The sequence below is a fragment of the Caloenas nicobarica genome, chromosome 3, assembly GCF_036013445.1.
Source record: "Caloenas nicobarica isolate bCalNic1 chromosome 3, bCalNic1.hap1, whole genome shotgun sequence".
Taxonomy (NCBI): domain Eukaryota; kingdom Metazoa; phylum Chordata; class Aves; order Columbiformes; family Columbidae; genus Caloenas; species Caloenas nicobarica.
This window is the reverse complement of record NC_088247.1, coordinates 22,508,224-22,531,282: the sequence shown is the minus strand read 5'-3', so window position 1 is coordinate 22,531,282 and position 23,059 is coordinate 22,508,224. Positions and strand designations below refer to the sequence as shown.

General features: G+C 44.6%; 1 protein-coding gene across 1 annotated transcript; it reads right to left on the bottom strand.

Annotated features, from left to right (window-relative positions):
• Positions 1-191: 191 nt before the first annotated feature.
• On the bottom strand, positions 192-22,055 carry KBTBD11 (kelch repeat and BTB domain containing 11). The gene is made up of 3 exons (XM_065632673.1): positions 21,954-22,055; positions 8,000-8,131; positions 192-7,605 (listed from the first exon to the last, which is right to left on the bottom strand). Exon 3 carries the CDS (start codon positions 7,528-7,530, stop codon positions 5,761-5,763), a length of 1,770 nt encoding a protein of 589 aa, XP_065488745.1. The 5' UTR covers positions 7,531-7,605; positions 8,000-8,131; positions 21,954-22,055; the 3' UTR covers positions 192-5,760.
• Positions 22,056-23,059: the final 1,004 nt, after the last annotated feature.

Sequence of the window (23,059 nt, the reverse complement as noted above, 5' to 3'; positions counted from 1 at the left end):
TTATGGTAAGAACAAACATAATAGTGTTTACTGGTTAGGTGGATGACAAAGAAAAAACACCAATTACCCAGAAATCCCTAAAGGGGAACATAAGATTTTTGTATGTATTTATTTCAATACAGCATAAGTTGGAGTACATAAAAAGCTTTACTTATATATACTTCAAAAATGAAACTGTTAATACATCAGTTACACATATAATTCACCTGAATTGTGAACAGTGTCTAAAGCATTGGCATTAGTTGATCTGTTGTAAGTGGCAGCATCGACATTGTTATTTCATGATTTCACAAATTTGTCCGAGGTTTATCCACTAAGACTTAAAAGCAAAGCACAAGACTCATCCAAAAAGTAGCTTATTAAACACTGTGGTTGTTTGAGATGCATTGCAGGTACAAAATGATGAGACTAACAACATAACTGGTAAAAACTCGGGCTGCTTATGGAATATTTGAAAAAAATTGGTCCTGTAGTTATCACTGCCTCAAGTACCAACTCTGGTTTCCCTTCCCCACTACTTTTTTGTTTCAACTGGATATAAAGTAGGTATTTTTGACTTCTAACTGCTGCCTTCTATCCCTCTGCCCCACACTCCCATTTCTTCCCATGAAGTAATTTCTAAAAGTCAGAAAGCCTCCAGAACAGCCTGCTGATTCCTGATACTGATGGGTTCATTCCAGCAGCTCTTACTACAGCATTCAGTAGGCCAAAACAAAGGAAAAGTGTGTGAGCCTAGATTTTGAGCGAACAATTTTACTGACCTTGTGCATCAATCTCTGCTTTTAGTAGCAGTAACGCTAAAGTCAGAATAGTTCCAGTAATCTACTAAATGTGTGGATCTATTACAAACTTACATTAAATTACCTCAGAGTAGGAGCTGAGACAGTAAATATACTTAAATAAAAATATACTTTGCTACAATAGTACTCGGACTCATACTGGTAACAGCTACACAGAGATGTTCTCTTAAATCCAGTGCGAATCTGGTGCACACAATAATGGCAGACAAAAAAAGAAATTAATTAAATGCTTGTTCCTACAACTGCTCAATGGTACTACCATTTCCCCTTCATGTGCTTTCTGAAGTTTCCCAGGAGCAGTGCCACTGGGGGAAAAAAAAAAAAAAGCCCAAAGATACTATTCTGTCTGAATCTTCTGAGTTCATTCAAGTAGAAAGCACTACATGTCAGTCCAGACACAAAGCAAATCACCCCAGTACCACTGTTAAGCTTTGTGATAATGAAGGGTAACACATCTATGGAGCGGTCAATGGAATGGATACTGCAAAGCAGGAAAAGCAACAGGCCACTCATGAATAATGATAATCAGGATACAACACTCTGAGAACCAATCAAACAGCACAGGAGAGTTACAGTTTTCATGTGAATCATTTATTCTTTTACCACTTTAAATTTTACCAGGATTTATTTACATTTTTTTTTGTGGACAGAATTTACATCAGCTATGCGCAATTTTATTCATTAATAGGGTATGATTAGCATCCTTCCCATGTTGCTTAACAGTGCCTGTTTTGATCAAATAGGGTTATTTCTTTTGCCAAATTTTCCTTTGACTTAGTTTCCAAATGTAAACAGAATTTGTACAAACGCCTTTGCTGCAATTAAGATTTCTTTTTACAGAACCAGTCAATAGATGGAAATAGCAAATTTACATCTGTTATTATTCTTTGCTAAGAAGGCTTGTTTCTTTATTCAAGCAAGGGTTTAGTTTTAGATGCAATGAAGGCTTTAGGCATTTCCACGTCAGGCACTGCAACGCCTCTTCACCAAGGCATCGTCCTGAGAATCCAAATTCCCTGCTTGGCCTCCCAGTACAGCACGTGGAGTCCCTCACCTCAGACTGGCAACCCAAAATACAAAGCCTGTCTGGAAAAGCTTTCCACAGAAGAAAACTTGCCCAGGTGCACCAACATGTACTAAATGCATCCTGAATTACCCATCCAGGAGCTGGAGGCTGGAATCTACCCAGAACTCAGTGCGCAGGAGCCTGTGGGCACTTTCTGAGGATCTGCATGAGGTTCATCCCAGAAAAAGAGCTGTAGGAGGTGGTCCCAATACTCTTCTCCTAAATAATCACCTAGATTTGAGAACACACATACACATGAAACAAGAGTCCTTCCTCATCTTAAGGTAATTCAAGCCTATGTCGTCTAGCAGATGACCCTGAAAACAGGAGTACTTTATGGAGGAGGAAGCACAAAAATCATCATCTCCTGCATATTCTATGAAAAGTGGGAGAAGAGAACTGTGAATCATGGAGGAGAAAAACAGCAGAGAGGACTATGTCTCTCCAGCTAGCTTCAGATCACTCAGTGACGATGAGGGTTTGAATTTACCTACCTGGATCATTTCTGAGATTTTTAGCCAATTAGTGCATAATACAAAATGCATAAATACTTAAGAGATCAGGGATTAACTCCAAGATGTCCTTCAATCCACTGCTAATCAGGTGGTGAGAGATGTGGAGGCTAAGAAAGTGAGCACATATCTTCATGTTCTCATGCAAATGCAGTAGCCTCCAGGCTATTAGATAAAATAGCTCTGTTTTAAAAGCAAAACATGTGCAAACACAATCTGACAGCAGCCTGGCCCTTTAGTTTGTACCATGAAAACATATTACACGAGTGGCTTCTGGGTATCGCATCATCTAGTTTCAAAGGAGTTTAGGCAGTAGCTGGGTAGGTGCCAACTGCTCAGAGGCGAGCAGCTCTGGAGGGGTGGAGGGGAGCTGCTCAGCACCTCTGCATGTCAAAGGGACAGTGGCTGCTCGGTTTAACTTAAACTGGAGAGTTCTGGTCTGTTGTGGTTTGTTGGTTTTTTTGTGGGTTTTTTTTGGTAACTGGGGGAAAAAACAACTCTCAGCAAACCTGCCTCAAGCTTAACAGGGAGGAAACAGAGGCCACGGAGTAGGAAATCTGGTTAGAAACATGTCTCTGTTGTCAATCATCAGGCTGTGATTATGCAGCGTACAAAGGAAACAGGTTTGACAGACAGCTACTAATGAACACCAGACTCTGCCCTCACACTGTGCAAACAGTGAAAGCGGGTAAGCACTTGATTCAACCTTTTCTAACAACAGGAGCTAGCAAAATTACAAACCACTGCAAGTTCGTAGAATGCTTGTTACTGTAAAAGTTATTTCCAAATGTATTTCTTCATGGTGTACAGCAACAAATGTTGGAAGAAAGGATATGCTTCATTCTTTCCCGGAAGTCTGTAGCATATTTTCACAGCTTAAATCATGGAGACTTCTCAAAACTCATTCAGAAGCATTTTCATGCACTAGCAGGAATGAAAATGCTTAATTAACAGGAATGCAAAAGCTGGCTTGATTCCTCACTAGGCTGTACTATAAGATCTATACTACATAATATTTTGAACTATGAAATCATATTGTATTTCAAGGTAAAACAGACATTTCCTTGTGTGTTCCTGGTGACTCTACTAATTCAAAATCTGGCCTAGCACTTATGTCTTTAGTTTAAGTATGCACCTAAGTGTCTCACTACACAACTTGAAATATTTTCTACAGTTAACATAAAAATGATGCTGAAGGAAAATATCGTTTTTCTTTCCTGCGCAAGCTACAATACTGTAGTTTCATTTAGAGTCAACATTTGCAAGGATTCTTGTCTGAGAATGAAGTCCATCATTCAGTGAAAAAAATCAATTTCTCTGTGAATCCCTAATGAATGTGCCATCTGTGGTACTAAATTCCACTGTACCAACCTGTACAGAGGCTAAGGTAAGTGTCACACTCTGCACGCCTACAGCTCCTACCTGGGCAATGCTTTAATTAACTCTCTAGGGAATAGAGTCACTTAGCTAAGAACTTTTAGGACTGGACCACTGTTTTCTACAAGATGGCTAATCAGAACAGCTGTGTTAAAACCCTGTGCAAGACATGGAAAAAAGGAGAAAAAAAAAAAAAAGAAATCATGAAGTGAAGGAAAGAAGTATCTATAAACTTCACTATTCCCTTTTGTGAAGATGGTGTCTCTCAGGACAGAGCCTGCTGCCTTCCTTTGGATCTAGCAATAATGTATAAGAATGCTAATGTCCTGTTTAACAGAAACATCTTAATAAAACATAAAAAGATCTGCTTTCTCTGATCTAAAGTCCCTATGTCTTTCTAAAATATACTAGAGCTTTAAGTATAAACAATTCCCTTCCACAGTCCGTGTCAGTTCCAGGGTGAATTACCAATAGCAAGAACGCCAGTTCTGTTTGTCAGAAAAGGTTTCTCAGTGATCTACCATAAAGCTAAAACATTTGCCTTGCCTATTGACTTTTTAATATAAAATGTATAAAATAAATGCATGTGCCCTTTTCAATATAGTCTGTCTGTGTGGATGGTTTACGCTTTTCCAGTTCTGTGTGACATGACAAAAAGTATGCTCCAGCTTTCCACAGGCAGGAGGAAGCTTTGTACGAAACTGTGTCATCTCGTTAGGAAGCTGCTCTTAAACAGCGCTCTCGGGTGGTTCAGAATCCCAGTGACAGTGTACGCCATCAGCTCGTGCTGCAGTTAACAAGGACTTATTGATTACAGCGGATCGAAATAAATAAAGCAGTCTCTCAATCAAAAGATAGGAAATAACATCATGCTAGTGCACAATATAATCAACATGTGTAGGGCATTCCTATTTTCCACATCCTCTTTTGATGGTCTTGCACCAAATTGGAAAAGCCTCTTGCACAGGACACTGAACATACAGTGAAACTTTTAAGCTGTCTGCAGTCAGTTTCAAAGAATTTACATTTAGTTTAGGTTAATTTTCCTTGACCTGCAGTTAATTAAAGAGCAGCTGAAGTACAAAATATTTCCCCCAGCTCTAATGGCATACATGGTCATGTCAATCGGTTGTAGTCTGAACAGCTTCAGTTCATTGTTATAATTTAAAATCTCTGATAAAAAAAGGTAATAAAACAATGTCTTTTTATACAGAAACCATTGCCTTTTTCAAATAAAGAACATATCAACATTTCATTTCTGCTATAATATGCCACATTTTAAAAAGGTAACTTGCCTTTTTTTTTTTGTATTCCAAATACAAACATGTGGCACACATTTGTGTTGCCTAAAACTTTAAGAGTCTGGTATATGTTACATCATTCATTGTGGTTCAAATTCCTGAGACCACACAGTGCCATGTCTTCCTTAAACCATCTATTGTGCCAGAAATGAAAGGCTGTGATGGAGACGATCTTCCTATAGTTTTCTAACACAGGAAATAGTTGGTTTAACATAAAAACAAACGCAGCTAAATTACGTTGCCAGCAGTGTTTACCCCTCAGTATCATCCCAGAGAGAACGAAAACAAATGGCAGAAAATCTCCATCCCAGATTGCAACTATGTGTAAACACACAACCAACACTCACAGTAACATCCCACTATGACACTGTTGTCGGGATTTTTTTAGAAATCCAGGTGTAAAAATGTTTTTCTCAGATTGGGAATTGGCACAAATGTAATCCAGAGATTACCCTTTATAGCAGCTTTTCCTTTCATGTGCTCAGCTTTTCACATAAAGTACAGCAAATATGAGAAGAGTTACAACAGATTTACAACCTAGTGGCTCCAACTCAACATCTTGGGAGCAGAGAGGAGGAAAGGAGGAGCTCCTTCTCTCTGCAGACATGCCAGAGAGGGTCATCTCTGTAGTGAGGGGAGTTTGTGGGTACCCCACATCTGCAACCCAACTCCCCACTCAGGAGGCCAGAGGCAGGCTGGTCACCTCACAGTGAGAAGGAGCCCTCCTGATCCCCAGCTTTGTCCAGTCTCTCAGGCAGGGTGAGCACAAAGGGTAGGAGGAGACCCCTGACATCCAAGGGAGCTTTAAGAAGTTCCCTGTCGAAGGTGCCCTTGAGCCCGCCATCCGCTTCCACCTCACCATCCTGGGCTAGGCTGAAGCGGAGGGTGCCGGTCCGGTTGACGCAGTAGATGGTGTTGCCCAAGGGGGCGCAGCGGAAGGGCTGGATGGGGCCGCCACTGGGCCGCAGGCTGGCACACTGGCTCCAGCGCTTGGCCACCGTGTTGTACCGGAAAACTTCGACACCACCACCAGTCCCGCCACCTGGGCCCTGCTCCCCACCACGGCCACTGCTCACGTCAAAGCGGTAGATGAAGCTCTTGAAGGCCACCATGTCAGCAGAGCGCCGGCGGCTGCTGTTGTAAGGGCACTCCTGCCACTCATCACGCTTGGGGTCATACTTGAGCAGGCGGTAGAAGAGGGAGCCTCCCGACACATATATCTCTCCGTTGCAGGTGGTGGCCTCGTGAGCCACAGCAAAGGCACCCTTGGGCAGGGGTGCCACAGGGCTCCAGCGGTCGACCCGTGGGTCGTACCTCTCCACAGTGAACAGGCACTCGCCCCCCACAGCGTAGAGGTAACCGTCCAGGGCCAGGAGCTTGAGCTGAGAGCGGGGTTGAGTCAGTGGCCGCACCTGGCTCCAGGTGTCGGTGAGAGGGTTGTAGCAGAAGACCTTGTCGGAAAGGCGGGCCCGGGGCTCACTGCCTGCTGGACCCGCTATGATGCCCCCTGCTAGGAAGAGGTAGTTGTGGAGGACGCACATGGCGCAGCCCTTGGCGTTGGCCTCCTCGGGCAGGCGCGTCAGCACCCTCCACTCACCGCTGGCCTCCTGGTAGCAGTGGATGAGGGCGCCGCTCTCCTCCAGCGACACCACGGAGGAGGGACTCTGCGGCCGGCTGCTCTCGCGGCTCTGCGGCCGGCTGCCGCCGCCCAGCCGCTCAAAGGCATCACTGACCTCGGCCACCAGCAGGCAGGGCCGGCCAGCCTCCATGCGCCGCTGCAGGATGAGGTCCCGCTCAGTGCCACTGAGGCGGCCATAGACGCCGGGCTCCCGCAGCACCTCCAGGTAGTGGTCGCTCATGAAGCGGTAGGCGGCCTCCCGCAGCTCCGCCAGCCGCTGCTTCTTGGCCAGGCAGAGAAGCTGGTAGCAGTTATCGAGGCAGAGCTGGGCACGCATGGCCTCAGCCGCACAGTGCAGGGCGCACGGCATCTGGAGGACGCGGGCGCCACTCACCACCTCGGCCAGGTTGTCGTGCCGCACTTCGCCCATGCGGGCTGTGTACACGTAGTCGATGAGGAGCCGCAGCGCCCCGTAACTCACCCCCTTCACCTGCAGGACGTCCCGCGAGGCACGGGCACGAAAGTAGTCACTCTTGGCCGCCAGCACAGACTTGTGCGCCCGGATGCGACGCCCCGACACCTCGATCACCAGGTCGGGCTCCTCCGCCGGCCGCTCCCGCGTCCCCGCCGCCTCCTCGCCCTCCTCCTCCGGCTGGCAGGCGGCGTTGTTGATCTCCCACTGGCTCTGCACCACCCGGCCGCCAGCGGCGGGCGCCTGCGGCTCGGCAGCGCTGGCGCTGAAGCAGAGGGAGGAGCTGAAGCCGCAGGGGGCGGCCGGGGTGGGCGGTGGCGGCGGCGGGGGGGCGCCGGGCCCGGCCCCGCTCTCCTCCTCCTCGGCCGCGCCGCTGCCCTCCATGGAGCCGCGCTAGCTGCGCCGGCGGGCTGCCGCGCCCGGGCGGGGGGCTCTGGGCCGCAGCGGAAAGGCCATCACCTGCGGAGGAGACCGGAGAGCGCTCAGCTTCCCGCGGCCGGGCCCGCTCCCCCTTGCCGGCTTCCCTCCCGCTTCTGCTGCTCGGAGCCGCCTCTGGTTCCGGGGCTAAACCCGCGCTTCTCCTTTTTCCGCACGACCCATCCTGCGGCTCTGCCGCTTCCCGGGCCTGCCTGCCCGAAAGACTGACCGCTTTCTGGTGGGGGGGGATCGCCCCGAGGAGCACCTCAGTACCCTAAAGATCAATTCTGGTTTTCCTGTTGCTGTGCAAAAATTTTAAGCAGTTTGCATGCACAGCATCCTTTCCATGACAAGTGGGCCCTACACTGTGCTGGGCAATCACGAAAAACGGCCTTCAAAGGCAGACACTGGGCAGCGCTGTAATAGTTCTATTCACCTTGCGCAGCTACTTCAGTGGAAGGCAGCGGTCGCCATCTATTCTGGAAGGAGATTCCCCACTAACCAAGTTTCCCTTTACGTGACCTTTGTGAAGGTTTCTTCATATCACTGCTCCGCATGTGCGTTCCCCCTGTTTAAAAGAAAGTGTAAAAAGGTGATGAGTTTTAAAACGGATATATTCGCAGTTCACTCAGGAGCTTGGGACTACTAGAGTTATGCTTCCTGTAACAGGCTATCTACAGTATCCTAAAGTTACCAGAGGTATAATAGATTCTAATTGTTTACGAAGCACATCAAAGGATTTTTTTTTGCTGTTATGACAAAAGTGATCTGACATGTACGTAACAGCATATGTAGCTGTAATGCATTAGCAAGATGTAAATCAGAATTCATAGGGACTGGGTCATGTCTGAAAGATTTATGGCTTCTGTTAATAAAAAGTAGAAGCGAGCAAAAATCACCATAGATAATTAGAACATGAAGTTTCTTCTGGGAAAATGGCAGGCTGCAGGGCACGGCTGTAAGTAGGTTAGTCCCTGTCAGCACAATCATCATCCAGTAGCATCTTCATTTCACAAATGTAGTTTTTAGAATTTCACAAAGTGCAGTTTGTTTGCCTCATGTTTGTTTATGCATTTCCCAGGCTCGGTTTAAGTACTGATGAATGATGCATGAAAATTGTCCAAAAGTACTTAATTTAATTTAATAAGTATCTGCAGCTCTGATTCTATTTTTAAGGAGGTTATTAATTTCCATTTAAATTTCCATTGGCAGGTTTTTCAGAATCCCCAAGGAACACTCATTTCTCTGTAGAATATGTCTTGTGACCGCCTTTCAGTAGAGATGATTTATTTACCCTATTAAATTAATATTAGGATAATCTAACTTTTTGATTCTTTTTTCATGAAAGCATAATTGGCAGGTGACATTCTCTGAAAACTCCTGACACAGATGTGAAACCTAGAAGCCCATACTTGCACAAGTGAGCTTCGCCTAAATGATAGTATCAGTCTTCTCTTACAGGTTTTTATTTTGTGCACTTGGCCTGTGAAGGACTTTCTACTACATTTGATCACATTCAGTTAGACAAGAAATCAATACTGAGGTTTGATTTCTGGATATTTGAGACCATAATCAGGTTTCAACAGCATTTGAAAACTCCTTACTAGGATGAGCAGATTTCAGAAACTTTGCATTTCTCATCTGGGTGTTCGAAAATCTGGCACTTAGAACTTTGCTACGACATTTTATGAACTTTGGATAGCCTTAGTGGCAAATTTCCTGAGGTCCAGACCCAAACTCGGCAGGTCAGGTTTTAGTGACTTTTCTGCAGCTTTAACTAGACAAGGAGAAATGCAGTGGTCTGTGTGTGCACTTGCTGTGTCTGTGGAAGATACACTAATTCATTAATAATTTAAACAGAGCAGCATCCCTGTCGATGTAATTTTGTTTTTCAGTGAGTCTTCATGGTACTGAATTTACTGTGTAACCATTTTTATTCCCATTGATTATGGTGTAGACATTGAGATTAATCTACTTTCTGCTCCAGGCCTTCCAGAGCCCTGATGATCAGCTTCGTTTGAGGGCAGCTACTGCGACTGACACTGGTGAAATGACAAAGGTCAAATGGAGATGGTTAGAAAAACACTTAGAATATCAAGCTCCGATGTAATGTTATATTAAGAAAACTGCTACCAGCATAATATAATTTGTAACATAAGTACATAACTGAAACATTTTATGTCTGCTCTGCGCTTTCTTGGGCTGAGTGCCCCGATATTCAACCCTTATCTTGCTACAGTTCTGGATAGCTTGACCTTCTCAATCATGAACATTCAAAGAGTGCTAATGTACTTTCCCCCATTGTTCTCAATATTATGATCCAGACACACCTCACTTCTGAGACCACTTCTCCTACTTATTTTCCACCTCTACAAGAAGAAATGAGTAGCTGAAGATAGTTTCAAGCTCTCAGTCTACTGGTTGATTTTGCAAGTGAAACTATAAAGGAAGAATGAAAGAATGCTACCAAAAATAAAAAGTGTAGGTGACTAAATGTGAGAAGTCAGAAACAGTAACTGTAATACCAATAATATCTCTGTATGGTGAAAGGTATTTCCTGCATCATGTCTCAAAGCAAAATCACAAATTAGAATATTCACAGTTGTTAAAAACTCCATGCAGAAAAAGCGATCTTTTCAACTTTCTCAGGTAATGAAAATAAAAAGGGTGAGAGTCTCCTCAATCACACCTTTTCCCATATTCACGTATCTGCTTGGCTTATCGGTTTGACTTGAAACAGAAATGTTATTGAGAAAGAAGCTGCGGCCCAGCATATTCCTTAACAAAGACCTGTCTTAACCTTCTCTTGAGGAATTACAAGGAAGAAGAAGGACTGATGGTACAGCTTGCTAATGGCAAGCAGCACAATTTAGCAGAAAATTGTCTTCTGGTAGATTTAAAGCTAACTACCAAGAATATGTTGAAATTCATGCTAAGCATGAGGAGGATTTGAATCAGTATCACACGCAATTTAGACAACAAGGAACTCTACAGGGAAGCTGAAGGCTTAGAAAAGCTAAAAGAGGGTTTGGAGGACTTTGTCAATGACAGAGCAATGGCTGCTCTAGCAGTCTCAGCACCTTTGTCTAGCTGAGAACAAAGTATAGGAATTACACAAAGATGAAGCTGAAAAAACAATTCAGAGAAGTTGTGGAACCTTCCCATTATTGAGCAACATGACCGATCCCAGTTAAAAGGTCATGGGCTTAGTATAAAACAGGAAGAAACTGAAAGGGACTGATGGAAATAAAATACTGAACTCCTTCTTTATTCCTTTTCTTATCTACAGTGATCAAAGAGTTGTTTTGCTGTTCTGGTGACACAGAACATTAAAAAATTACAGAATCGCAGATATACTTGCTAGCTGTGCTGATTCAAGAGGATCTGAGCTCCTAGCAATCTCGTTTGGCTTGAAACCAACTTGGTTTTAGCACTTTTTTCAAAACTCGCAAACAGGATAGGTACTGGAAAAGGAAGCAAGCTGTTTGGAGTACATGGCATCTGTGGACTGATGTCACCTTTTATACTGGGACTTTTAAGCCAGAAGCTGAATTACTTGGACTGAAACTGTTTTCATTATCACGGGTTTGGTCTAGGGATGATGTAATGTTAATGGACAGAGGAACTGCCAACAAACATGAACTGTATTTACAGACTTGGCAATGACACGCTTACAGTATCCTGGATGTGTGCCCCCAACCTCAGATGCTGTGAGACCGTGCTCAAGCAACAGCGCAGACAAGAAGGTGTAGCTTTTTCTGACAGAGGAACTGTAATGAAGAGCTGCAGGTAAAGTTTCCTGGCACTGCATTCATTTGGCAGTTCTTCTGATAAAATCCAATTAAATGCTTGTTCTTCATTGTTCTCTATGTTTTTGTGTGCAGTGCCAATAAACTTTGACCCGAACTCTGTCCTCTAGCAAGACCCACTTTCTCTGGAGAATATGCACATGTGGGAAGAACTGGGTTACTGCTCTCCAGTTCACAAGTGGAAACTGCTCTGACTCAGTCCCAGAGTAAATAAAAGCAGTGCTTTCCCTATCATAAGCTACTCTAATTTATATAAGCAGGCTAACCTCCCCATGAGACACTACACCAGTTCAGAACTGACAGAATGCCAGTCTGCTCCACCTTAGTCCAGGAAATGCTTTTGTAAAAACTTGTACTGCCAAATTTTACCCCAGCGCAGAATTCCCTCGGGATAGGGGCGTCATCTGATTGAGATGATTAAGGAGTCCAAAGAGGCAAGATCATCAAAAGAGAGCAAACATCCTTTGAATTTATTTTAAAAACTAAAAGATGACTGTTAAAAGTAGAACTGGGCAGTACTATCATGCAGAGTGAAGACATCCAGCTCAGCCCACGAGAAGGCAAAATCTTCTGGAAGGCAGAGTCAAGTGCAGAGAGGTTTGCGTATTATAAAAGTGATCTGTTACACTCCTGCTTATTGAGTAGATCTGTGAGATTTAGGTTAAAAAAAGGTCTCTTCCTAGCTGGGGAAACATCTGGAGCATAAAGAGAGATGCCACTTTTCTGAAAGTGGTTGCAGCACATGAAATCTTGCATCCTATTACAGATTTAAACTCTAAATCTTAACTGCCTGATTAAGCTCCTGCTTGTAAGAAAATAATAATTGTCTTTCAATGGCCCACGCCAAGAAATATTGCAGGAAGGATACACTTTTTCTTTCCCTTTTTTAAAATTAGGGGTGCTCAAAACTAGGGTTACAACAGTGACGTGCCCTGCCTAATGGATATATGCCTTTTGTAGTATTGCCTCCACGCTCAAGTCACCTATGCAGCTTCCTTGTGACCTCTCAAGGTGCTGTAATTTTCTCACAACATGTAATGGAGGTATGAATATTTTAATCTCATAACTGCAAAATTTTCATACAATGGAAAATAAACATTTAAGAAATGCAGCTTCTGATTACAGACCACACAAGAAACATGTGGGCAGCAGTTCCTCATCAAGAACTCAGAGGAAGAAAAGGCTGTGTGTATCTGGGCGGAGGGGGAGAGAGAAAGGAAGTAAGTCATAATAAAAATATTACTGAAATCCTGATGAAATCGATATTATAGCTAGAAAATCTAAACTAAAAATATACAAGTTCTAAATTGTTATGAACCAGAGAAAAGGCTTCCTAACAGTGATACCTATAGAGACAAACATTCACTGAAAAGGAAACTATCTTTTTGAGTTCCTGCCAGTTTAGACTCTTCAGAAGTAGTCAGTGTCTCTCAGGAGTTCTCACACCAAAAAGGAAATAACACTCCCACAAAAGCAAAATGTAGCAAAGCTTAAGTGCAAGTCCTTTCTAATAGCTCTTAGAATAAAGGAAGTCTAAAAAAAACCCCAAACAAACAAAAAACAAACAAACAAAAGGCAGTCAGAAACAAGGTTTTGGGTGATTACAATACCTTTGGGGAAAACTCCAGGGCTGATGTGATGTCTTCATCACTAATGCAGCACAGATCAGGAGATAATGGCACGGCAATACCACACTGAATGTAACGAAACTTTTTATTGAGAGTTGCTGCTAGTTCTAGAAATGGCTGTGTAATTACACTTCCAGACATAAGGTGAGACCATGTGGTTGTGTCTGTGATAAACTGAAGTCTGGTTCTTTTCATCATATCTGGACACAGCTAACACTACATTAGATGAACAGCTGTACCTAACACACCAGCATAGTGCTAGAGCTGAAATGCTGAATGCAGTCCTTGAATGTGTATACTGGGAAATAAGGAGTAACAGTAGGGAGAAGGTTACTTTTCATCTATAGCATTGATGGGTTTGCAATGGAACACGATGGATGGATGGATGGATGGAGGCACATATGTTCCAGGCTTTACATTTTGAAAGTAGTATTTAAAAATCTGTGAGGACAGAGAAAAGTACCAAATTACTGAAGAGCTATAGGAAAAACACTCCAGTGAGAGACTCACAACAGCACTCTGCAACCAGACACGAGCTTACTCTGTGTGCACACAGCGTACACCTGTCTCGAGCCAGCTTCCAAGCAAAGAGGTGATGCCTGGCGTAGGCACCACCTCACAGCCACACTTCCATGGCTTTGGAGGGAAGGTGGCTTGTGCCAGTGGCTTGGAGAACAGGTAGAGCCAGCCTGAGAAGTGCAGTGCTGACACTTCTTCAGAGCTTGGTTATGTTTGCTCTGTGACTTGATGACTGTGCGTAAGTGTGGGCACATGAAAATTCTGCATACTGATGGCCGCCTTAGGCTGGCAGAGAAAGCCCTATACAAACCAAGGGGTGGAAGCATAAACAAAGCAAAATATTTACACTACTGAGAAAAAAAAATAAAAATACTACCACAGCATATTGTGGATACTGAAAGTTTACATGAATTGATGGGGAAAGTGAAGAAGGAGCTCAAGAAAGGGAAATCTGTTGAAGGTGACCCAATACATACTAAACACTAAAAGAGTGACCAGTTTAGGAGGATCCTGAGCTGGAAAATGGCCAAAATATTAATATTCAAAGATGAAGTAGTATCCCATGGGGAAATACATATTTTTACCCTGCTACATGTGTTTTTCAATACTGGGTTACGGTCCATGTGCGAGGCAGGATGCTGGGTTAGGTGGACATTTGATCTGACATTGGAAGACCCTTATTCTGATGTGAAGAAGGAGATCAGGAGTGTGTGCCTTGCTGGAAGGCACTTGGGAGTCCAGGAGAAAGGAAATTTGACAGGAGCAGACTAGCTGATCTAGTGATCCTTTCTGACCTTAAATTCTGTAAATTACCATGCACCGGGAGCACTGATATCAAGCAAAGCATCAGCTTGTGATGATTAAAAGCCTCGTTTGAGCGTTAGTGGGGCGAACTGCTGCAATGCTGATTGCAGAAATGCTTTTCATCATTTAACAGTGTTGTCAACAAATAAATAATTGCAAACATGTTTGAAGTCTCTGAGAACACTTTGGCAATGTTGGTACTAATACAGAAGGAGGAGAATATCCAGAGAAGCCAAATCAAGCAAACCAGCAGATTTTTTCAGATAGATTTTTATAAATAAAGTAAGAGTCAGGCTTGGTTTTGTGTTCCAGAAGAGCACTTGATCTCCATGAATGTACTGTATTATTACAACAGCCATGCTATATATTGCATTTAATACAGAAGATGGGCCGATATATTTTCAGGAGATTAAATTCCTTGCTGAAGATAAAACTAGATTTTGCTTTTAATATCATTATGGAAGGGACATACAGATTAAAGAACTCAAAGCACCAGAAATCTGCCAAAGTATGTCACCATTGTGCTTGAGAAAGACAGAATTTGAGAAGTAACAATGGACTTCAAAGGAAAGCCAACTAAGTCCCATTCTTCTGAGACTTATGCCTAGGAAAAGAAAGGAAAACTTCTAGGGAAGAAAAAAATGAAAACACTTCTTTTTCCAGATAAATTCTAAATCAGGTACTTAAGGGGAAAAAAAAGCCCCACTTTTAAAGACTGAATAGGCTCAGTGATTTCTTAATGAATTAAGTAAGTGATGCTTAAAAATGCAGAGGCCCTTCAGATACATTGTGAATGGCATTCTTCTCATTTTTGGAAATCATATATTGTTTCTTTGCCCAGATACATTTTTCAGTCTTAAGGTTTACAGTCACTCTAGCCACAGCTAAAAATTACACTACATCTAGTTAGATTTACAAAATAGTTTCTGCAGACATCTCTACACAGACCTTGGACTGGATTCAAAGACGGAGGGACTTGCCACAAAGCTAAACATGGCAAAGGCTGATTTTGAGGGTAGTTTTATGTGGCAGATGGCAATGCAGCAGATATCTAAGTCCTAAGACGGCCGGATCAGAGAGAGGAAAAACAAACAAACGAACAAACAACCTCCAGCATGACAGCCCTAATCTGAAAGGAGGAAAAGAATTAACTTGCACAGACTTCTCTCTGCCATGGCAGAAGTGCTGCTGGTAGAGTTTGCTGTTGGGCCTATAACCGTGAACTATGAGGTGACTCATGGGAGTCTGACTTCTTTTATTTATTATTTCATGGAAACCAGGCCAAGGTGGAGAGAAATGGGGCAAGCCTGAGGCCATATTCCTACCCAGAACTGATCTGTGGGTGGGACGCACCTCCCAGTTCTCCTGCAGGGGCAGAGATGGAGGTTGTGTATCTGAGCTGTACAGTGTTGCTGATCTACCTGTAACCAGCTCCTGGAATGGAACCTGGAACATATGGACAGGTTCTGTACCCATATGCATCATGTGGGTAGTTAGATGCCATCTGATTAGGATCCTCTGAAACCAGCATAAGAGCTACCAAGGGCTAGCCAGTAGAAAAATACCCAAGACGGGTGATGAAGTGCTTAACTTGTGCCATCAAGAGGTGTTAGTTCTTGCTGTGGGTGCCTTAGCCAAGAATCCTCTCCGAAATAAACCTAAGCTATTTTAAAAGGTAACAGTACTGACTCTTGCTGCTACTTTGCCTTTCTCTACAATGGTTAGAGCTCTGACCAAGCCTCATGGGAAACTTGCCACTGCTCCTCCCTTTGCCTGACAAGATTAAAACCCCCAAATGTCAACTGAGTGCCCAAACCATCAAGACTATGAGAGCAGGGTTACTCTCCTTCAGACTAAAGCTGTATTACTTTTCACTGAAACAATAAAAAAATGTTACTGAGGGAGAGAAAGAAGAATCCTGGGTTCTATGCCAATGAAAGGGAACTTTCTCTCCTTCTTCCCATTGCCTTTGGTGGGGCAGGGCTCAGTTATACTGCCTGGAGATCCAAGCCACCATGGCTTGTGCTAGGATTGAAAAAACGCTTTTGCTGATCTCAAAGCAGAAACATCTGCTAGAGTCATAGGTACTTTTGTGGCAAGACTTTACTGTCAGAAATACCTGTACGCTGTCAATGCAGATTTCACATAGCAACGAGAATGCTTTTAGCAGCAACTATGTAACTGAGGGCTTAACAAAATAGGAGGCTACTCCACGTAACAGGAAGAAGATAAAATTGAGTGTAATGTATGCTGTTATCATTGCTAGAAGGTAACAGTTTTTGGTTATTCTGAGACAGAAATAAAATAGGTTTCTATTAAAATACTCTTATTTCCATGGCCTGACACTTTCTGTATTGGATGCATAACAGTTTTTTACTATAATGTGAATTTCATATGCTAAGCCTGGGTATTCAGGCAAAGCCTTTCTGCCTGCGCTGATTTCTCTGACTATACTCAGCTTTTACATTTATTATTTAGTGCAAGCAATTCAATATCTCTCACAATATTTTTTTTTTCCATTTAACAGTGCAGATAGGTAACAGTTAAGATGCCTGAAGTTAAGGGACAGAAAAGACTGCCTGGTTATCTAATCTTTTTCCTGCAAGAACAGGCCAAAGAATTTTACTCCTGCACCAAGTCAATAACTTCTGGCTGAATTAAGTCCAAGCGTTTTTCTGCTCAAATCATTTGTCTTACATCTCTATGGTTTCTCTGTTTTGGCCAATGACCTTGATGGAAAATCAGGTGTCAAATGGATCATCTTGGATACCTTGAAGAAATATACATGCTGCTTTTCACTTTGGACTTCACTTTTTTATTTTCTACACTTCTATATCTGCTGACTTGGCAGCATTCTGTTCTCCCGAAATGATCCATGCTCTTTCTGAAGAGACATACAGACTGGCAGCATAATCGTGAAGGGTGATGATCACAGCTACCTCAGGACTGTCCCATCTGCTTTTGGACTTCCCGACACAGAGAAGAAGTAAAGATTGTAGTATGACTTACTAAACATTCAAACATGTCCTTTTCTAAGTGCTACAGGATAAAGGCTTGTTAATAACATGCAATTAAATTCACATCATGTGTGATAGTCATGGTGCTATTCTTGCAGAGCTGGGCGGTGTCAGAATCACAGAATCACAGAAAGTTAGGGATTGGAAGGGACCTCAAAAGATCATCTAGTCCAATCCCCCTGCCAGAGCAGGAACACCCAGATGAGGTTACACAGGAAGGCGTCCAGGCGGATTTTGAATGTCTCCAGAGGAGACTCCACAACCTCCCTGGGCAGCCTGTTCCAGTGTTCCGTCACCCTCACTGAGAAGAAGTTTCTTCTCAAATTTAAGTGGAACCTCTTGTGTTCCAGCTTGAACCCATTACCCCTTGTCTTACTGTTGGTTGTCACTGAGAAGAGCCTGGCTCCATCCTCGTGACACCCACCCTTTATATACTTATAAACATTAATGAGGTCACCCCTCTTCTCCAAGCTAAAGAGACCCAGCTCCCTCAGGACCTGGAGTAAGAAGTAAGACCTCCAAATCAGGATGTGAAGCAGAGAGGTGTTTGGTTTTATGGTTACAATTTGGGAGGTGTGAGAAGCAGCACAGATTCAGGGATCCTGGTTTGTGGGCCTTGACCATTTTCAGATTTTGATAGTTCACTCATAAGCCTAAAGTTTGGTTGCTTCTGACTAGGGAGAGATTTTAGATACACACCAACAACATCTCAAATCAGATATTGAAGCTTTTGAGCCACTCAGCTATGAAAAGTTCCCTCATTTTGGGGGTGCAATAGAAGTATTTATTTCCCCATAAGGCTGCAAAATGTCTTGGCGGGGATACTGTCCAGGCATTGGGCTAACAATCTAATAGATCCTTGCAACTCTGTTGCCCATCATAAAGGCCTTTTGGTCTTCTGTCACAGAGAATGAGTGGTACAGACCTCATCCTGACCAACGAGAAGCAGCACCAGGGAGTTTTATCATATGAATGCACGTGAAGAGTCTTTGCCCTCCTTTTCCTATTTTACGGCGTAAAACTTCGTGGGACACGTGGTACTAACTCCAAAGCTTACAAAGCAATACACTCAAATGACATTGACTTTACTGTATCTGCATCTGCTGTGAAAACCAAATTCCTTCGGTCGCTATTAAACAGAAATATGCTGTCTGTGTACTGCCCACTTCCATGGCTTTGGAGAGACAAGGCTTGTGCTAGTAGCCTGCAGCTTTTTGATAAGGCCAGAGTCTGACATCACTTTAAATCCCATCCCATTAACTTCACGAGCATCTGGATTTCCTACACTGTACATACAAATGTATATAGTAGCTTTTTTTGAACTGCAGCAATGCAGGGAGCTGCAGTAGAGATGAAAGAAAGCTACAGGATAAGAGGGGAGCTCTCCCATGAAGAGATTTGTCTTTGACTGACAGAATCAGAACATTTGTTGTTCGCATGTCATTCCTGTAGCAAAGGGTTGGCTTTTCAGTCTTACTGTCTAACACTTTAAAATATGAGTCACAGAAATAATAGTTTATGTCCACAGCTTAGGGCCTGTTCTTCCAATCTGCTTACAAAAGAGGGAGAGAGGAAAATAGAACTGCTTCCAAGAAAAAAAAAAAAAAAAAGTTATTGCAGATCTCTGACAGGTTCATAGTCTGAAATGATTCAGAAGTCCAGGAGCCTTCCAGCAGCTAGGGATCCACATGCAAAGCTTACTCTGCTCCTTAAATACTCCTGGAGGAACCAGTGTCCAGAAAAACAACAAGCAGCTTGTGCTAATCTGTGAATGTGTACGTGTAAAATAACTTCAATTCTATTAATTAATGCAAATGATGTTGTGACAGACAACATAACAGCATGGAAGCTGCTTGTCCAACTTATGTGGATTTGTATGGAAAGGTTGCAGTTTCTGGCGTGTTTCCGAGTGAATTAAAAAAGGCTGTCAACCTGTCTGTTTTAGCCAGAGGCACAGCAATGGCAGTTCATGAAACATTGCACCTGAAAAGCATTTATGTGACACATCGTTCTTCTCCCTCTGACAAACAGTGCAAAATCTGGAGAACTACTGGATTTTTTTTCAGCTTGTTTTGTATTAAATGAACCGACTTAACTGATCATGAATGCCTGCCATCCTCACTGATGAGGTATAGGAAACTGAAAAGTACCGAATGTGCAGGACAGAACAAAGAACATACCCAACTCTTTTTTTGCATTAACATTCAATCACCCACATACAATACTGACCCAGTCTTGTAATTCTTTCAAAGCCAAAACTGCCTGTTAGCATCTAAGGAGCATTTTAGGATGAGGACAGAGAAAGGCTACGGAATTGTCAGCGCTATCTAAGGAAAGCAAGGTGTGCGGGGGCCCAATCCTGCAGAGAGTTACATGCAGATCTAAATGTTCTGGTCATAGGACCAGCCCCCCTCATAATGCAAACATCTACACATACAAACTGAATGTTTGCTTAACTAACTGTGGGAGGAAGGCAAAATCTCTACCCATTCACTGTATTGCCACATGGTTACAAGTGCTGGCAGAAGGAGGCGGGCAGGAATGTACGGCCCAGGCTAGGGAAGGAGCAGGGTCCCTTCTTGCTCAGTGACAGCTCAGTCACAGATCAGCTCAAATCCTGAACTCCTATAAAGTAATTCTTCTTCAATGAAAAGAACTAATCATGCCTTTTCTCTGACAAAACAACACTGAGACCAAGAATGAAGCAGAAAGAACGGATGATGACAATTCCATTGAAAAGTAAAATAGCAGACATAAAAATGTCATGTCCCAAGAAGGCTAACGAGATCATACACAATGAAAATTAGCACGTTTTTCAAATGGGTATTTCCAAGGATGTGAAGTGGTATAAAATGACTTCTCGGCTTTTTTTCACAGGAAAGAAACAGACTCCTAACCACAATGCTGCAGAATCTCAGTAGGGATAAACAGCAAAATCCCTGCAAAATCCATACATGATCTCACAAGACACATAAAAAAAAAAAAAAAGTTTCATTCTACTTTAAAATAAATTGCAGGATTTCCTTTCATGTTTTATTATACCCTTCTTAGCAGCCAGCTGCCCTTAATATCCTCTTGCAACAGGATCCTACAGGATGCTGAAACCCCCAGTAAGTAGAATCTGGATCCAGTCATCTAACCACATCACTGTCTCTACGGTAACCTAGGCCAGCCCTAAATACTATAATCCTGCTTTACTACAGTAAAGCCAGTTAATGGCTTTCATTGAGTGTTCCTGCCAAATAATGGTGCTCTAATATTTATTGACATTTCAAATCTGTCCACCTATTTGGACTACATGTTGCACTGCAAAGTGATGCAAGCAAAGCATTCCTAGAAGAAAGGAAGCTATTAAGGATTTCAGTCTTTCAATATTACCAAGACGCAGTCCTGCAAACTCCAGCTCCTAAGAGTGTCACCACTGACTTCAGTGCCACTGCTGCCAGGAGCTGGGGCAGACAAGGGACCAGTCCTGTCTCGTTGGCAGGTTCCCATCAGACAGTGCCATTAGCACTGGGTGACCGGAGGATCCCACTGGCATGCACTGGATGTCCTAATTAAAGAGTGAATAAATGCAGTGTGATGGGCTCTGGGAAGAGGAGAATCCAGAACAGGCAGGATGGGCCAGAAAGTTAAACCGGGGAGCAAATTATTCTTAGTCAGTATTAGTGACAATTTAATTATTATTTTCCATAAACGGTCTATTTAATTCCTTTTTGGGAGACAGATGGTTAAGTCTCTGAAAAACAGAGAAACTCTTTAGCTCCTCAGATCATATAGAAGCTTGTTCTATTTTATTGCTATTCTATTTTTTATTGCCCTACTTTTTTCTTTTTTTTTTTTTTTCTAGTTTTCTATTGTTCAATTTAGTTGCTGTGGAAATACTTTACAGAATACTTTTCCTATAATGTTTTGTTGGGTTTTTTTCCTTGATGAGTGAAAAAAAAACCCCACAACCTTGGTTATAGGATTTAATACTGACATTTTCTGCACTACAGGTAAGTTTGGGTGCCGCTTTTTTATTGCTTTAAAGGACCAGACATACCAACATACCGGCTCCGGACAAACGAAATTCAGTAGGACTTCTCAGACATCAGCACCTCCCACCCTGCAAAGCCGTGTGTGTGCACCCAGGGCTTGCACCACCGCCTGCTTTTAGTAGGATGGGGAAGAATCACCACAAAGAATTCATAGCAGAAAGCAATTTGCTGCTGCTATACATCCCTAAACGGCGGTGTAAAGAGTCATTTGGATTTTTAATAGGTCAGCAGCATAAAAAAAAAAATATGCAGGCATCAGGTTTGGCTCCTCTGCGACATATGGAGAACGGACAGGGGGACGCGCCCGGCCTCCCTCCTGCCCAGGGGAGCTGGTTGAAGGGGGACTAAGGGAAAGAAAAGCTCGATTAAACCTGACGGTGCTCCAGGCCCCCCGCACACGGCTCCCGTGGCTCCGCGTCTCGATCGGCTGATACCGGCATCGATCCTCCCCGGCGGCGGCGGGCCGGGGCGGGTGGGCACGTCCCGGGCACCGGCCCCGGCCCGCCACCCCCGGCCCGGCGCCGCGCTGCCTCCCCGCTGTCCTCCCGGCAGGGCGGCCGGGCGGCCGCTTACCTTGCGGCGGCAGCCGGCGAGCCCCGCGTCGCTCTGGGGAAGCTCCCTCCGCTCCGCCCCGCCTCGCTGCCGGCAGCACAGCGGCCCCGCCGCCCTGCCCACAGGAGCGGGAGCCGGCGGGGGGAAGCCGGGAAGGAGAAGCGGGGGGCGGGGGGAGCGGCGGGGCGATGCCGGGCGACGCAAATGGCTGGAGCGCGGGGGCCGGGCTGGCGGAGGGGGCCGGGCGGCCGCTGCGCGGGGGGGCCGCGCTCAGACCCTTTGTTCGCCTGACACACGCACGCACGGAGGGAGCGGGGGCGGGGGCACACACAGACCTGTTGCTTGCGGCGGCTCCGCTGAGGGGCAGCCGCTGAGGCGGGAAGCGGCGGGGCCGCTCCGGGCCGGGTGTTCGCGCTCCCCCGTTGCGGTGGGGCGGGACGGGCGGGGGCGGCGGAACGGCCCCACCTGCCCGCGCTGAGAAACTCCCTCCTGGCGGCGCCGGGCGGGGAAGCGGCGGGTGCTCACCTCCGGGCGGGGTGCGGGAGCCGTCCCTGAGGTAACTGGGGCTGCGGCGCCGCTCACCTGCGTGAGCAGGGCCGGTGGGGTTTGCTGAGCCGCTCCCGGCCCCGGCGTGGCGGCCTGACTGCGGGGAGCGGCCGGGAGGCCGCTGCGTTACTTGGGGCTTCTGCCGGCTGAGAAACGAGCGGGCGGAGGCCAGGGGGGTTCTGTTCCACTGCAGTTTGGGTCTGGCCCCGTTTTGTCCTGCTCTTCAAAGCTGAGACTCGTCAGAATTCCCAGAACTAGACCCGTTTCCCAGTTTCCAGAAAAAAACCTGCTCATGTTGCTTTAGTTGTACCCCGGGTCAGTTCCTGATGCAGTCGGTGGTACTTCCCCAACTCATTCCCACCACAGGCTGCATCTGACACACCGAGACAGCAGGTAGTGACACCACACTGTCCAGGCCTTTCCAAACCATCATTGGTGCCTGGTTATATCATATTGCTGCTGCAAAGTGTAGTTTCCTGTGATGCTGCTGTCTCAAAACACCGTCATCTGCTGCTTTTCGCTTTCCCTTCTTTGCACTGACTCCAGGGTCCTGTCAGACTGGTTCTCCTGCAGCTGCCCAG